At 46.2% G+C, this 16,313-nt stretch overlaps 1 protein-coding gene across 1 annotated transcript in view; it reads left to right on the top strand.

Annotated features, from left to right (window-relative positions):
- Nucleotides 1–16,313, top strand: part of LOC142282112 (MORC family CW-type zinc finger protein 3-like) — a 360,015-nt gene that overhangs the window by 193,232 nt on the left and 150,470 nt on the right. The window contains exon 7 of the mRNA XM_075332939.1: nucleotides 5,999–6,128. Coding sequence (XP_075189054.1) covers nucleotides 5,999–6,128 — 130 coding nt within the window. The remainder of the gene's footprint in view (nucleotides 1–5,998; nucleotides 6,129–16,313) is intronic.

The following is a 16,313-nucleotide window of genomic DNA, read 5'->3' as shown; positions in this document are numbered from 1 at the left end:
AACCTGTACCAGAATGATGGGAAGAAAAAAGTTTGGAGAAAAAAGGGAATGGCACATGATCCAAGGCACACCACATCCTCTGTAAAACATGGTGGAGGCAACGTGATGGCATGGGCATGCATGGCTTTCAATGGCACTTGGTCACTTGTGTTTATTGATGACATAACAGCAGACAAGAGTAGCCGGATGAATTCTGAAGTGTACCGGGATATACTTTCAGCCCAGATTCAGCCAACTGTCGCAAAGTTGATCGGACGGCGCTTCATAGTACAGATGGACAATGACCCCAAGCATACAGCCAAAGCTACCCAGGAGTTCATGAGTGCAAAAAAGTGGAACATTCTGCAATGGCCAAGTCAATCACCAGATCTTAACCCAATTGAGCATGCATTTCACTTGCTCAAATCCAGACTTAAGACAGAAAGACCCACAAACAAGCAAGACCTGAAGGCTGCGGCTGTAAAGGCCTGGCAAAGCATTAAGAAGGAGGAAACCCAGCGTTTGGTGATGTCCATGGGTTCCAGACTTAAGGCAGTGATTGCCTCCAAAGGATTCGCAACAAAATATTGAAAATAAAAATATTTTGTTTGGGTTTGGTTTATTTGTCTATTTGTATATTACTTTTGACCTCCTAAAATGTGGAGTGTTTGTAAAGAAATGTGACAATTCCTACAATTTCTATCAGATATTTTTGTTCAAACCTTCAAATTAAACGTTACAATCTGCACTTGAATTCTGTTGTAGAGGTTTCATTTCAAATCCAATGTGGTGGCATGCAGAGCCCAACTCGCCAAAATTGTGTCACTGTCCAAATATTTCTGGACCTAACTGTATATAGATATATATATATATATATATATATATAATTTATACAGAAATATACCGGCAGAGTAGACTTAATTCCATCTGGTTTATACGTGAGATATAGAGATGTAAAAAATGCGATCTGTCGCCCATATAACAAAGCAGTGAAATTCTTTATTGTAAATGGTACAGGTGAAAGAGTGTTGCACGGACAAACAAGTAGGGGGCGCACTTTCCGGCATGGAGAAGTAAAAAAGAAACTAGTTTACAATAATGGGATACACATTGTGTAATAAACCCAAGCAGCAAACCACCAGAGTGTAAAAATATATAGATTGGACATCCAGTGAGGGAAATAAGTATTTGATCCCTTGCTGATTTTGTAAGTTTGCCTACTGACAAAGACATGAACAGTCTATAATTTTAAGGGTAGGTTAATTTTAACAGTGAGAGGTAGAAGATCCAAAATAAAATCTAGAAAATCACATTGTATAAATTATATAAATTTGCATAGAGAAATAAATATTTGATCCCTACCAACCATTAAGAGTTCTGGCTTCTTCAGACCAGTTAGATACTCCTAATCATTAAAGACAGTTGACTTACATTGTTACCTGTATAAAAGCCTCCTGTCCACAGACTCCATTAATCAGTCAGATTCTAACCTCTACAACATGAGCAAGACCAAAGAGCTTTCCAAGGATGTCAGGGACAAGACCATAGACCTGCCCAAGGATGGAATGGGCTACAAAACCATAAGTAAGACGCTGGGTGAGAAGGAGACAACTGTTGGTGCAATAGTAAGAAAATGGAAGAAATACAAAATGAGTGTCATCCAACATTAATCTTGGGCTCCATGCAAAATCTCACCTCGTGGGATATCCAGGATCATGAGGAGGGTGCGAGATCAGCCTAAAACTACAGGGAGATCTTGTTAATGATCTTAAGGCAGCTGGAACCACTGTCACCAAGAAAACCATTGGTAATACATTACGCCATAATGGCTTAAAATTCTGCAGTGCCCGCAAAGTCCCACTGCTCAAGAAAGCACATTTGCAGCAGCCACGTCTGAAGAAGGCACATGTGCGGCCGGCTCGTCTGACGAAGGCACATGTGCGGCCGGCTCATCTAGAGAAGGCCCGTATGTGGCTGGCCCATCTGAAGAAGGCCCATGTGCGGCCGGCCCCTCTGAAGAAAGCACCTGTGCGGCCGGCCCGTCTGAAGAAGGCCCATGTGCGGCCGACCCGTCTGAAGAAGGCACCTATGCGGCCGACCCGTCTGAAAAAGGCATATGTGCGGCTGGCCCATCTGAAGAAGGCCCATGTGTGATTGGCCCATTTGAAGAAGGCCCATGTGTAGCTGGCCTGTCTGAAGAAGGCACATGTGCGGCCAACCTGTCTGAAGAAGGCCCATGTGTAGCCGGCCCGTCTGAAGAAGGTGTGATGCCCTGGACTAGCCAGGGGGTCACAGGTAGTCCCTTGTACAAACACCCTACCCTAAAAAGGTACTAACAGCTACCCTTAAAAGCCTGAGTCACCCCTCCCAGGTCTTGACGTCCACACCCGGGGGTGGAGCCAGGCGGTTGGACACACCCACTGAGGAGTTTGGAGAGCCTGGGTCGGGAAAACAAGCGGAGTTCGGTCTGGGAGGTGAAAAGGAGAGGAGGTGTAGAAAGGAGAGTGAGGAGAAAAAGTCTGCTTGGGGTCCGGGTCGGAACCTGGATACCCCTTTGCCCAGGAGGCAAGCGGTGGTGGCCCGCCGGGACCGAACTGGGGAATCAATTGGAAACCAGAGCACCAGGAGGGGTACTCAGACCCAAAACTAGGCCCAGAAGCCACTGGACTGGGTCGAATTAACTGATTGGGGCCTGGATTTGAGGTCCTTGTCTACCCTAAGTCCCGATTGAAGGCAACAGCCCAACGAGGGGGATAGAAAGCCACCGCCCAGGCATAGAGATCCCAGGGGCCAGCGTCTGCGGGCAAATGGGCTCCTCCAGCGCACACAAAGTCGGGGAGTGGGCTACCGGTGCCCAGGCACAGGAGTCAGAAGTCAAATAAATAGGTGCAGGAGAAAGGCGGACATCACCAACCTGAGTAAGGGGCAACACGCAGCCGGCTGCGGGCACCGACCACCATCCACTTTGGTTTACCAGAGACTCCTGTGTGATTTATAATAGTGAGTACAACAGTGCCCTCGGGCAGGTCAGCACCTCGCAACGCACCGCTTCGCCCTGCAAGTCCCCTGCCCACTCCCAACCAGGCCCCGGGACCAACATCCCCTACCCACGGAGGGGTCAACACCTAGCTGCACCGCACCATCGTCCCCGGGAACCCCGTCATCAGCAGCGGTGGTGTCCACCATCACCACAACCCTTGGGTGGCGTCACGAACTGAAACCTACACCACGGCCCTCGGCCGTGAACCTACCCACCACCCCCCTCTGCGTAGCGCCAGCAGCGGTCATCATCTCCCCCCATCCTTTTCAGAGTGACATGACCACCGTGTCCGGAGATGCTCGAGCCACTTACTAAGCGAGCCCGGAACCGAGCAGCTCGGCAGCCGGCCGAGCGCGGGGCGGTACAAAGGCACATGTGCGGCCAACCCATCAGAAAAAGCCACCTGTGTGGCCGGCCCGTCTGAAGAAGGCCCATGTGTAGTCGGCCCGTCTGAAGAAGGCCAATGTGCGGCCAGCCCATCTGAAGAAGGCCAATGTGCGGCCCGCCCGTCTGAAGTTTGCCAATGAACACCTAGATGACTCTGTTAGTGATTGGAAGAAGGTGCTGTTGTCAGATGAGACATAAATTGAGCTCTTTGGCCTTAACTCAACTCGCCATCTGTGGAGGAAGAGAAATGCTACCAATGACCCAAAGAACACCATCGCCACTGTAAAGCATGGAGGTGGAAACATTGTGTTTTGGGGGTGTTTCTCTGCTAAGGGCACAGGACTACTAAGGCTAGTTTCACACTTGCGTTCAGCGCATTCCGTCACTATGGAGAATAGCGCAGTCCGTTAACGGGCTGCTCTATTCTCCATAGAGTTGTATGGACGACGCACTGTAACGCAAGTGTCTGCGTTGCATCCGCTGGATGACGCAGCGTCGTTATTTTGACGCTGCGTCGGGCGGATGGAACGCTGCATGTAGCGTTTTTCCGCGCTTGGCGAAGTGTCAAAAAAACGCCACCTGCGGGAATCCGTTAGGCGTCCGTTTATTTTTATAATGGACGCCTATGGTGGCGGATTCCGTTAGAATGCGTCATTTGACGGATTCCGTTAACGCAGCTGTCTTTACATAACTGCGCATGCTCAGCTGTGTAAAGACAAGGAAAAAAAACTACAACGGATTGCGTTATTTTGTACAATCCGTAGCATTGCGTTGTGCCACTATATGCAACGCATTTTTTGCATGCGTCACACAACGCAATGCTACGGATCCCGTCCAACGCAAGTGTGAAACTAGCCTTAACCGCCTCAATGGGACAATGGATGGAGCCATGTAGTGTAAAATCCTGAGTGACAACCTCCTTCCCTCCACCAGGATATTAAAAATGGGTTGTGGCTGGGTCTTGCAGCACGACAATGACCCAAAACATACAGCCAAGGCAAAAAAGGAGTGGTTCAAAATGAAGCACATTAAGGTCATGGAGTGGCCTAGCCAGTCTCCAGACCTTAATCCCATAGAAAACTTATAGAGGAGCTGAAGCTCCAAGTTGCCAAGCGACAGCTTCAAAATCTTAATGATTTAGAGATAATCTGCAAATCTGCAAAGAGGAGTGGAGCAAAATTCCTCCTGACATGTGCACAAACCTCATCATCAACTACAAGAAACGTCTGAGTGCTGGGCGGCTAACAAGTGTTTTGCCACCAAGTATTAAGTCTTGTTTGCCAGAGGGATCAAATACTTTTTTCTCTCTGCAAAATGCAAATAAATGTATATAATTTATACAATGTGAATTTCTGGATTTTCTTTCTGATATTCCAGCTCTCACTGATAAAATTAACCTACCCTTAAAATTATAGACGTTCATGTCTTTGTAAGTGGGCAAACTTGAAAAAATGAGCAAGGGATCAAAAAATTATTTCCCTCACTGTAAATAGGAGTAGTAAAAATGTAATACTGAAAATTCCCTATAAATAAGTGCAGGTATCAACAAAGAGACCAGTAAGCTCACCTATGTATGTAAGGTCCAGGAGGTGGATGGCACATGCGGGAATGGTGACTGCCCCATATGCATGAGCAGTATTATCGGTCAGGGCACTGTCACAAAGTATGCAATGCTGATTTTGTATGTATTGTAATTGATATACATCAGGAGTTAACCATGGGGACTGATGCTATATGCGTTAGGCAGGATTACATTAATTACTGTTTCCTAATTTGGAAGGGGTGAGATGGTGAGAATTATTCTGGTGTCAACACTAATTGGAAGGATTCAGTCTGGAATATGCCTAGGTCCTAAAAAACATGGTCCAGTTCACATGTCCTCTGAGGTATCTTTTCCAAGTGCATTGTAAGAAAGGGAAGTTCATTCATTGTAGCCGTTGTCCACAGTAGAGAAAAGCACAGCACAGATGTGCACATACCAGCCATTTGTGTTTGTACAAGATTTGGATCCTTGTTGCTTCATGGAACGCAGCAGGGAGGCTGCCAGTCAAGCAGGACACGGCAACTCTGGGCAGGGAATAGAGCTAAGGAGGCATGGGGCTTGAAAAATGTTTCATTATACTCACATCTCCAGTTTCTTGCTTTGCGCTGATGAAGGGCAAACACTCTGAAACATGTGTCTGCAAATTGGCTTCCTATTCCAATTCATGTGGCAAGGTTTTTTTAAAGGGTAAAAATTAATTTTTATGATTGGTACCCCCAAGATCTGACATTAGAGGTTACTGATGTGTCTATTTGCATATATCAATTCCCAAGGGAGCATTGAATGGCCTGTAAGTTTCATCACTACAACTTTGTGCTCTTCGCAAGGAAACAGTTCACCTATTAGACCATATGTAAAAACCGTATAAATAAAAAAAATTGGTGTCAAATATGCACCACAAATGCATGAAGGGAAAACAAAGTAACCAAATCAGATTGCTATTATGTGTAACAATAGAAAATTTAAAATGTGACTTATTTATTTGCTTACCATACTTTGTCAAAATATTCTTAGGTATTTTTTTCTCTTCAATTTTTTTTTTCTTGCAGGCATATTGCAGCATTTTATATGTGAAGCCGCGGATACAGATCATTCTTCGAGGCCTAAAAGTTCAAACAAAATATGTTTCCAAAAATCTGGCTCATATAGAAAAAGATGTCTACAAACCCAGTGGGTTACCTGTATCTTTATACTTCCATAGTTGATGAGCTGCTTCAAGAAGCTGCTGCTCTGTGCACAACACTTAATGGATCATAGTTTTGCAGTTATCACAGTTACCTGGGTTAAAAAACAGACACATGCTGATACACTTCAACCTTGGGCTATATTCACATAGTGTTTGAACTTACGTTCAGTGGATATGCCTGAGTCAGCCTTCAACGAGCCGGGGTGTAATGGTAGCCAACAGTCATGGTGGTCTTTCCGGCTGGCGGGCTGTCCTCAGAATAAAAAAAGGGCGGACGTTGGGTACAGGGTGCAGGATCTTAATAAGCAATGTCCACAACTCGCGTGCAACAGAAAAACTCACTTTTAGTGGAGCAATTGATGAAGATGAGGATGATTATTGGTGATCATTACAGCTCTCCACAGTTATTCAATGCACAGAGTCAACAGCCCCTCATGGTGTGATGAACCCAGCTCTTTTCTGGCAATGTGTAGCAGCTACAGGGCTGCCACTAGGAACTTCAGGGCCCCATACTGGCAAAATTTTTGGGCCCCTTGAGACTCCGCCCAGGTTCCACCCCAGCTCCGCCTCCACCCCTCATACCTTCCCCAGTTTCACTATCCACTTTGAAAAAACTCCACTTCTGCACTCCACTCCCTCCCCCAAAGCGGTCTGAGTAGTCGTCATGTTACCAATCATTCATATGCGATTTTCATACTTCCAGTCATGTGATGACAAGCTGCTCTTCTTCCTGACAGAATATTACACACTGTTAGGACTGGGCATGATGCAGTGCTTACTTTTATAATTAAAGGACTTGCCCAGGTTTGAGATGAACGTCTGCGGTCATTTTAGGTGACTGCATACTCCTGAATTCTCACAGCGCTAGCACTGCACATCTTTGGGTTTCTCTAGTGCAAATCGTGAGATTGGACGGTCATATGAGCACAAGTATGCAATTTGTACACTTCTGACCACATTTTGACTAGACGTTTCCGGCCTCACTCAATTAATTTGCATTCATCAAGGCCACGCATGTCTAGTCGGCACGTGACTGCATGTATGTAAATAGCATACTTGTGGTTTTGTGACCTCCCACTCTCATCGTCGCCACCAGAGAATCCTGACAGCGTGCAGTGTGTGCGCCATGAGAACTCAGAAGTCTGCAGTCACAGAGTGACACATAGAGTGACTGCAGACTCATCACAAACTTGGGATTCCTCTTTAATGTTCCTAACATTAAAAAAAACAAAGTAACTCTTAAATTGTCAGACGGCACAATAATTTATTAACATAAGCCTGTATAATGTAATCGCAATTACAATCACAAAATTTTGAACAGACATCCCATGTGACTCAGGGAACGTCATAGATTATGTTTTGAAAATTTAACCCCGCGCTTTATAGTTACTCTCCAAAAATCTGCCTCCATTAAAGTGAATGGAGGTGGGACCTACAGGCTATTAATAGCAGCTGTGAGTGGTTGCTATAGCAACAAAATAAATTGTTAGTATAAGAAGCTTATGTGTGAGGTAATAAGATGTCGGTGGGGAGACGGATAGAGAGAGACAAAAAGAGACAGAAACAGACAGAGAGAGACAGAGAGAGGGAGACAGGGACAGAGAGACAGAGACAGGGAAAGAGACAGAGAAAGAGAGACAGACAGTCAAAGAAACAGAAGCAGACAGACACAGACAGAGAAAGAGACAGGCAGACTGGAAAAGAGACAAACAGAGAGACAGACAGAGACAGAAAGGGAAAGAGACAGACAGGGAAAGAGACAAGGAAAGAGACAGGGAAAGAGACAAAAACAGGGAAAGAGATAGAGACAAGCAAAAAGACAGATAAAGAGACAGACATGGAAAGAGACAGAGACAGATGGGGAAAGAGACAGAGAGACGGGGAAAAAGACAGGGAAAGAGACAAAAATAGGGAATGAGACAGAGACAAGAAAAAAGATAGGGAAAGAGACAAACAGATGGGGAAGAAGACAGACGGGGAACGAGACAGACGGGGAACGAGACAGACGGGGAACGAGACAGACGGGGAACGAGACAGACGAGGAAAGAGGCAGACGGGGAAAGAAACAGATGCATTAAGAGACTGACAGACAGACACAAAGATAAATTTTAGACACAGAACACTTGAATCGCTCACCACAGTGGAAGTCAGCCTGATTAATTCCTCCAGATAAGTATCCTCGGTCCCAGCACGTTTCATGGCAGCCAGCCGTATATAGACAAGAAGCAAGCAGGGGAAGGATCCAGCTCAGACTCCAAGGATTTGAATAAAAGAGATTTCTTTATTTCAACTTTGTTAAAAAGAATATATCCAAAAAGGTATAATAACACCGGCTGATAACACTGACAGATGGTAGATGATGAAAAAAACTGATGATGAAAGAATATAGAAATGTGGCACTCCTTCTATAGTCGCTGGTGCTCGGATAGGGTCCCACCCCAGATCAAAAAATTGAAAAAAAAATCGGACCGGAAGTGACGCTCTGTAACTTGTTAATGAGCTAATTGAGCGGTCTATTTAAATCTGGACATTGGACTGTCAGATTACATTGACTGCAGACCCGGACGGGCAGCTTTTTCCTCTGGTCCAGCTTTTCCATATATTTCTACAGAGCCCTTTCTGGTGAGTGTTTATTACATGGCATTTCTGTGTATTGTCTGTTTTATTAGATTAGAATAGTGTCTCAGTGCTGGTGCTTAGGCTCTTTGTCCTTCTATATTAGCAAGATATACATTTTTTGGATACATTTTTGGGTTTCCTGTTTGGTTCCCCTTTTGTTATATAATGGTTCTATTATGCTACATTTTATCTGTATTTCAATTATATCTTCAGGTGGACATTATATCTGCTAGTGAAGCGGCTCAACTGACAGATTCTTCATTTTTGTCTTTTTGTTGACATTTTTTGTATATCATAGTTTATGGTTCATGCATTATAATGTGGAATATTTCTGCCTTTTTTTGTTACCATGATTGTATAATTCCATTATTTCTGTATACTTAAAAAATTTTTATGTATCTTTTTATTGTAGTGTAAACTGATGAAGGTCGGATGACCGAAACGTCTTTAATAATTACACAGATCAATGAATAAAATATAAAACAATTTCAGTTGAATGCTTTGAGTGCTGGATTTTTTTCAATTTTTTGATGATGAAAGAAGCCTGGATGAAGGCGCACCACCGAAACGCGTAGTTTTTTTTCATCATCTACCATCTGTCAGTGTTATCAGCCGGTGTTATTATAGCTTTTTGGATGTATTCTTTATAACAAAGTTGAAATAAAGAAATGCCTTTTATTCAAATCCTTGGAGTCTGAGCTGGATCCTTCCCCTGCTTGCTTCAAGACACAGAGATAGAGACAGACAGACACAGAGATAGAGAGAGACAGACAGAGAGACACACAGAAACACAGAAACAGACACACAGAGACAGGCAGAGACAGGCAGAGACAGGCAGACACAGGCAGACAGACAGATGGGCAGAGACAGACAGACAGACACAGACAGTCGGACACTGGGAGACAGGCAGAGAGACAGTTACTATCCCAGGCAACACCCGGGTACTACAGCTAGTTTATAATATACAGTGTCTTGTGAAAGTATTTGGCCCCTTTGAATTTTTCAACCTTTTCCCACATTTCAGGCTTCAAACATAAAGTTAAAAATTTTAATGTTCTGGTGAAGAATCAACAACAAGTGGACACAATTGTGAAGTTGAACAAAATTTATTGCTTATTTTAAACTTTATAAAAAATAATAAACTGAGAATTGGGGTGTGCAATATTATTCAGCCCCTCTAAGTTAATACTTTGTAGCGCCCCCTTTTGCTGCGATTACAGCTGCAGGCGCTTGGGGTATGTGTCTATCAGTTTTGCACATCGAGAGACTGAAATTCTCGCCCATTCTTCCTTTGTAAATAGCTGGAGCTGAGTGAGGTTGGATGGAGAGCGTTTGTGAACAGCAGTTTTCAGCTCTTTCCACAGATTCTCGATTGGATTCAGGTCTGGACTGTGACCTGGCCATTCTAACACCTGGATACGTTTATTTGTGAATCATTCCATTCAGGGTCGGACTGGGGTGTCTGGGGCCCACCAGGGGAATTGACTCCAGGGACCTACCCTACAGCTAAATCTAAATACCCATTAGCGTTATCCCTGTTATAGAGAAGCATTGACTGTATACAGAGGCAGCTCCTGCACATCTATATTGTGCACCATAACTGGAATGTACAATTATATGGGGTCTTTGGTGAAACCAAGTTAGCACCGATCCACAGGTTAGGTAGGTGATAACTTATTGATTCTTGGAACCAGACCGATCGGAAGATTGGGGAACTTTTTACAGCAGCAAGTGGGGTGTGTGACTGCAGCGCCATTCATCCTCTTTGGGGCGGTCAGATAAAAACAAGTGCAGCGCTCACAACCACTGAGGGAATGAATGGATCAGGGGTCGAGTAAGACATGACCTCCAGTGTAATGGGGATAAAAGTTGCACATTCTTCAGATCGGTGCAGGTCCCAGCAATCGGACCCCACTGATGAATAAGTTATCACTTATCCTTAGGCCACGTTCACACTGTCAGTATTTGGTCAGTATCTTACATAAGTATTTGTAGCAAAAATCAGGAGTGGATGAAAAATACAGAAGTGGTGCCTGTGTTTCTATTACACTTTTTCTCTCATTTTACCGCTCCTTGTTTTGGCTTCAAATACTAAGGTAAAAAACTCAGCAAATACTGTGTGCACATGGCTTTATAAGAGGTGATTACTTGTTTTGACCGGAGAACCTCTGTAAGTGCATATGTGCTTCAGTGTAATAATCACAGGACAGGGAGGGGTTAAATGTTTAAGTATTTAATTTCTATTGGAAATAATCTCCCCCTTATAGTGAGAAAGTGACCTCCATACACAACACAATCCACTATACCACGGGTGGGCAATTAAATTTCTCATGGGGCCACATGAGAACTTGGGATCCTTTTAGAGGGCCTGACTGATATCATTAACTCAATTCTACCCAATACTGCATATATATATATATATATTGTGAGGTAGCGACCACCACTGTTGTGGATGGTCACAGTGGAGAAGGATCCCCCTGTGATATTGAACTGAAGGTGTGACTGCGGGACTTGTAGTTCCACAGAACTTGGGTTGTAATTAAGGGTTAGGTTCCCTTTAGGCCTGCGACACACATCCGTGCTGCCGGCACGTGTTTGTCATTTTTTACACGTACCGGCGGCACGGAGACACGTTAACCAATGCTACCCTATTGTAGCAGGCACACACACGTAAAACCATACGGAACGTGTGTCCGTGTGCGTTTGTACGTGTGTGCGTTTTTCAAAGCGCTGACATGTCAGTGATTTCTCCCGCAGCACGGGTGTCACACGGCCCGCACCCGTACCACACGGGTGTAGTGTGGATGCGGTCCCGTGTGACACGCGCCGGAGAAAACACACATGTCAGTGAAAAAAAAAAAAACATTAACTCACCTTCTCCAGCCCTCCTGTCTCTGCCGCTGCTGCCTCTTGCTGCCGACCGCCGCTCATTATTCTCATTGAATATTCACTTCACTGCCTGGCAGCAGCAGCAGCGGGGAGACGGGAGGGCTGGAGACCGAGGATCAGCACCACAGACAGCAGCGCGGACATCAGGAAGGACCAGGTGAGTATGTTAATTACCGGTTCTACATGTGCTATCGCGGATAGCACACGTAGAACACACGTGTCACGCACGTACCAGAGACACGTACTTACCTGCACGCAACACGCAGGGAAAATACGTGTCTCTCGGCACGTGCGTGAATTTCACGTGAGTGTGGCAGAGGCCTTAAACTGTGACCAGTGTGATGGACAGAGCTGGAGAATCACATACCTCCACCTGTGGGTGTATCCGGTTGGGTTTAAGAGACTGTTAGTTTTATAAACAGGGGGAAGCCTGAGAGTGCTGCACATGGAGGATGTGTGCTGGAGATCTCAGTCTGCGTGAAGAATGAAGAGAGACTCCTGGAAATCAGTCCTGGTGATGACTGGGGAAAAATACTGCAGCCTGGCTGGAGAGGGCTGGAGGCTGCAGGAAGCAACCACAGTGACTTGTGTTCGCTGGCTGGAGCCAGAGTGTGGAGAATCCACTATGGACACTTAATTGGACTGGAAGCCCACGGTATGTGGATGTTATATTTTCCTTTAAGCCAGGAGAGGCTTCACTGTGTTTTGGAAGGGCAGTTTATGTTGGTTACTAATAAACTGCTGCATTTTTGAGAGAGACTGTGTTGCCTGTGTATGCCTAAGCTACCCTGCACCGCTGCAAGCGAGTAAAACCCCCGGGTTGCGGTAAGCAACGTTCACATATGGTGCTAGATAGCGGGCAGCAATCCAGGCAGCACGTCTAGCAACTGCAGAGGTGTTGTTCCTGTGGATCAGCCGGGTCCACAAAGGTTGTTTTTTTTTTTTTTTTTTTTTTTTTTTTCTGCTGTCTACACACTGCAAGGAAGAGTTGCCTGTGGATTGGCGGGTCCACGAAAACAATTTTCGAAGCTGTCTGCAGTGGATCGGCGGGTCCACGAAAATCGTGTTGGCGCACTCAAGCAGCTGGCGGTGGATCGGTGGGTCCACGAACAGGGACAGCGTACTCCAGCTGCTGGTGGTGAATCTGCGGGTCTGCGGGGTTCCGTGCTGCAGTGGCGAGAGACCAGTGACTGGAGGTTACAGGCCAACCCAGAATTGCGGGGCCCTGTTTGGTGAGCAGTGATACACCACAGGCTGGAGATCCTGGTTGTACGGGTGGTACAACCTGGAAAGGTTAGTGGTTCTCTAACCCCCCCCCTCTTTAGACCACCGGGTATTACCCATTGGAGCGCCCCTCCTGTTTGTTTTCTTGTTTCAGCATGGAGGGCGCACAAATGGATGCTATGGAGGAGCTGTACCAGTTCCTTGTGCGTGGACAGCAGGAGCCGTCAGTGCGCACTGATGTGGCAGCAGTGGACCAGTTGATGAACTCCCTTCTGGGGCCAATACGAACACAGGGTGCCCAGCGAGATAAAGGGGAACTGTGTGAATTCGGGTCTAAAGACACTGCAAGGAAGCCACAGAAACCCCAAAAGGAGGCGGAGTCCCAAAAAGGGGTGGTTACCCAAACGGGGACAGAGGCCCGGAAAGGGGTGGTTACCCAAAAGGGGGCGGGGTCCCAGAAAACGGTGGTGACACGAAAAGGGGCGGAGCATCCCAAATCCGAAGGTGTAGTGGCACCAATGGACAGTAGCCAAGGACAATGGTGTTCATGCTATTCGTGTCCGGTCTGCGGTACAGACTGCCCGGCTGACGAGAAGTCACGTCTGTGTTCTGTGGAAGTTGATGGCAAATGTGTGACTGGGCTGGTAGACTCGGTGAGCTTGGTGTCCCTGGTGAGGGCCACGCTCGATACCTACCCGATTCTTGGAAGGATGGAAGCCCGCTGCAGACATGGGAACATTGGAGAGTATCCACGGTCCCGAGTGGTCGTTGAGACGGATGGGGTGTTTGGATCCGTTAATGTTGGGGTAGTGCCTGACTTACCGCATCCCATTATAATAGGCCGGGACTTTAATTTTTTTGAGGACTTGTGGTCGATGGCAGAAATGGCCAGCTGCTTGTGTAAAAGCCGGAAAGGCTCAAAGGAAGCCCTATCACAGCGGGAGGCTGAAAGTGTTCCTAGTAGTATGATATTGTGTAATAAGGGGAAGACCGTTAAAAATGGGAGAGCTCCAGACAGGGGGTTCAACACTTGGTTAAGTGGGGGCTTGTTAGTCCAGGACACCAGGGGGAGTGACACTGACTCTAGTAACCTGACGACTGAGTACAGTGAGGTACAGACAGTTGAGAAAGATAAAATCTCCTCTCGACGCCGAAGACGTAATAAGCGCCGAGGGGTAGTGCACTGTATATCGTCTGAGTGGGGAGAGAAGGTTGAGGAAGGCACGTTGACAGTAGCAACCGCTAATGTAGAGTCAGACAGTGAAATCCTGAAAAAGAAAGAGTCAGAAACTGAACAGACACACTGTAAGGACAGAAATCAGCAGGGTGAAAGTGCAAAAAAGGAGCCGACCAAAACAGTATTGGTGATGTCCCCTATGATTTCCTGGTGTGAAGCTGATGGTCTGTTGAGTGAAAACACCTAGGAGAAGAAATCCTGGAGGCTGTTGGTGGAGGAAAAATCCACAAAGGTCATGGTGAGCAGACCAGTGATCCACCCAGTGCTGGGGTGAATAATAGTGCAAACGGCACAAAAGCTGTTGTAGACCCCAGAGAATCTGAGGTTGAAGGTATGGAGTGCAAGAAAGCCTCTGAAGTTGCAGAGAATCAAGAGGAAATTGAGGGAGATGCTGCAGAGTCCCAAGAGATGGCTGAAGCTGCAGAAATTGAGAGAACCCTTAAAGTAGGGAAATCTAGCCCAGAAGTCCCATCAGCAGCTGAGAGCTTAACTGAACTTACTGGTAAGACCAAGATGGAGGCCATAAAGATGGACTTGGTACAGAAGATTGAGAATCTTGAGGCCAAAGATGAGGAAAAATTCAAAGGCTCTGAGGCTATGGAAAAACCTGAGGAGAATGCAACTCCAAAGGTGGAGCCTGTGATAAGAAAAGAGGATGGATATGGAAGACCCAAGGAACGGTCCGATGGCCTTACAGGTAAAGAAATTCGGCCAGTCTTTATGTGCATGGTAGAAGTCCCTGCAGACTTGAGAAAAGCCTGTGTCAGTGAGGCGGTACATGAAAAATTCAAGACGGCCGTAGGAGCCTATAAAGTGTACTTTGCCCCAGAGTCTTGTCGGTTGCTGGTGTGCTCTGTAAGTGATGTCACAAAGAAGCGGGTGGCTATCCTGAGTGGCATGCACCTACAGTGTCTTCGCACGAAGTGGCTCATCTCTACAAAGATTGAAGAAGACACCAGACGATTGGAGCATATGAAGCGGCTCCCCGCAGCGTTTCAGGAAGTGGTGGTTGTGAAGAAACCATTAATTGGGCTTGCAATAAGAGCGCTGAGAAGTAACATTCAGCAAGCCAGGAAGGTTCCAGGTATTACAGCTATTGAATTGGAAAAAACCAGTGGAACATTCCGAATCTATGGGAAAACTGCAGGAGCAGTCAAGACAGCTCGGAAGTTGTTGGAGTTTGTGGAGGAGGTCACACAAGTGCCCAGAGAACTGGTTAAGAAGCTGATTGGAAGAAATGGAAGAGTCATGCAGGAGATGGTTGACAAGTCCGGTGTGACGAGAGTAAGAATTAATATTCATAATGAAGCCAAGATACTCTGTGAAGTCGGTATGGTTCCATGTGTCATTGTGGGAACAAAGGAGTGTGTTGAAAATGTACGAGTCCTCCTAGAGTACCGCCTGGGTTACCTGGAAGAACTAAGGCAGTTGAACCTAAAAAGGCAGAATATTGCAGAACAACTCCATCAAGTGGGTATGAGGTGGAGACCGCTTTCAGGCTGGGGCCAGGAGAAGGGTTGCCCACCTGATAAAGGTGTTGCTTCAGTTGGCACAGAAAGTAGGTCCTATAATGAAAGGAACCAAGGTCATGGAAGACCTAACTACACTTTGGGCTATAGCATAGACTCTGAATGGTCCAAGTCCTCTACTCTAAACTCCAAAGGAATGGATGAAGGGAGTGATGTATCTACAGCGAAGGATGGTCTTGAAAGAACACACCAGCAGAGCGATGACAACCGAAGACGCCATGGCAGAATAAGCCATAGTATATCTGCAAAAAGAGAATGCAGACGGTCTAGATATAGCAGATCGTCTATCCGCTCAGTGCTGAGGTGCCCAGACAGTAGCCCTTCTAGTGGATTAGATAGCTCAGAGTCAGACCAGACAGTAGTTTCGACTGGAAGAGACTTTCGCTACTACACTAGCCGTTGGAGACAGTCATGGAGAGATAGGTCTGACCGGAGGGGCGTACCTGACAAGGAGGTTGACTGAGACGAGTCTGGTGACAATGACCGACTTTCTGTCAGGAGCTAAAGCTCAAATTTATCAGAGAGGGCCCTCTCAACTTGTAGGGCAAGGTAACACTAATGCCCTGTCTCAGGGCCCCTGTGGGTTATCAAATGTTCAACCCTACAAGTTTGAACAGAGGGGGGGGATATGTGAGGTAGCGACCACCAATGTTGTGGATGGTCGCAGTGGAGAAGGATCC

Source organism: Anomaloglossus baeobatrachus, chromosome 2 (assembly GCF_048569485.1).
Source record: "Anomaloglossus baeobatrachus isolate aAnoBae1 chromosome 2, aAnoBae1.hap1, whole genome shotgun sequence".
Lineage (NCBI taxonomy): Eukaryota > Metazoa > Chordata > Amphibia > Anura > Aromobatidae > Anomaloglossus > Anomaloglossus baeobatrachus.
The sequence above is the reverse complement of the archived record's forward strand: the minus strand, read 5'-3'. Positions and strand labels throughout refer to the sequence as shown.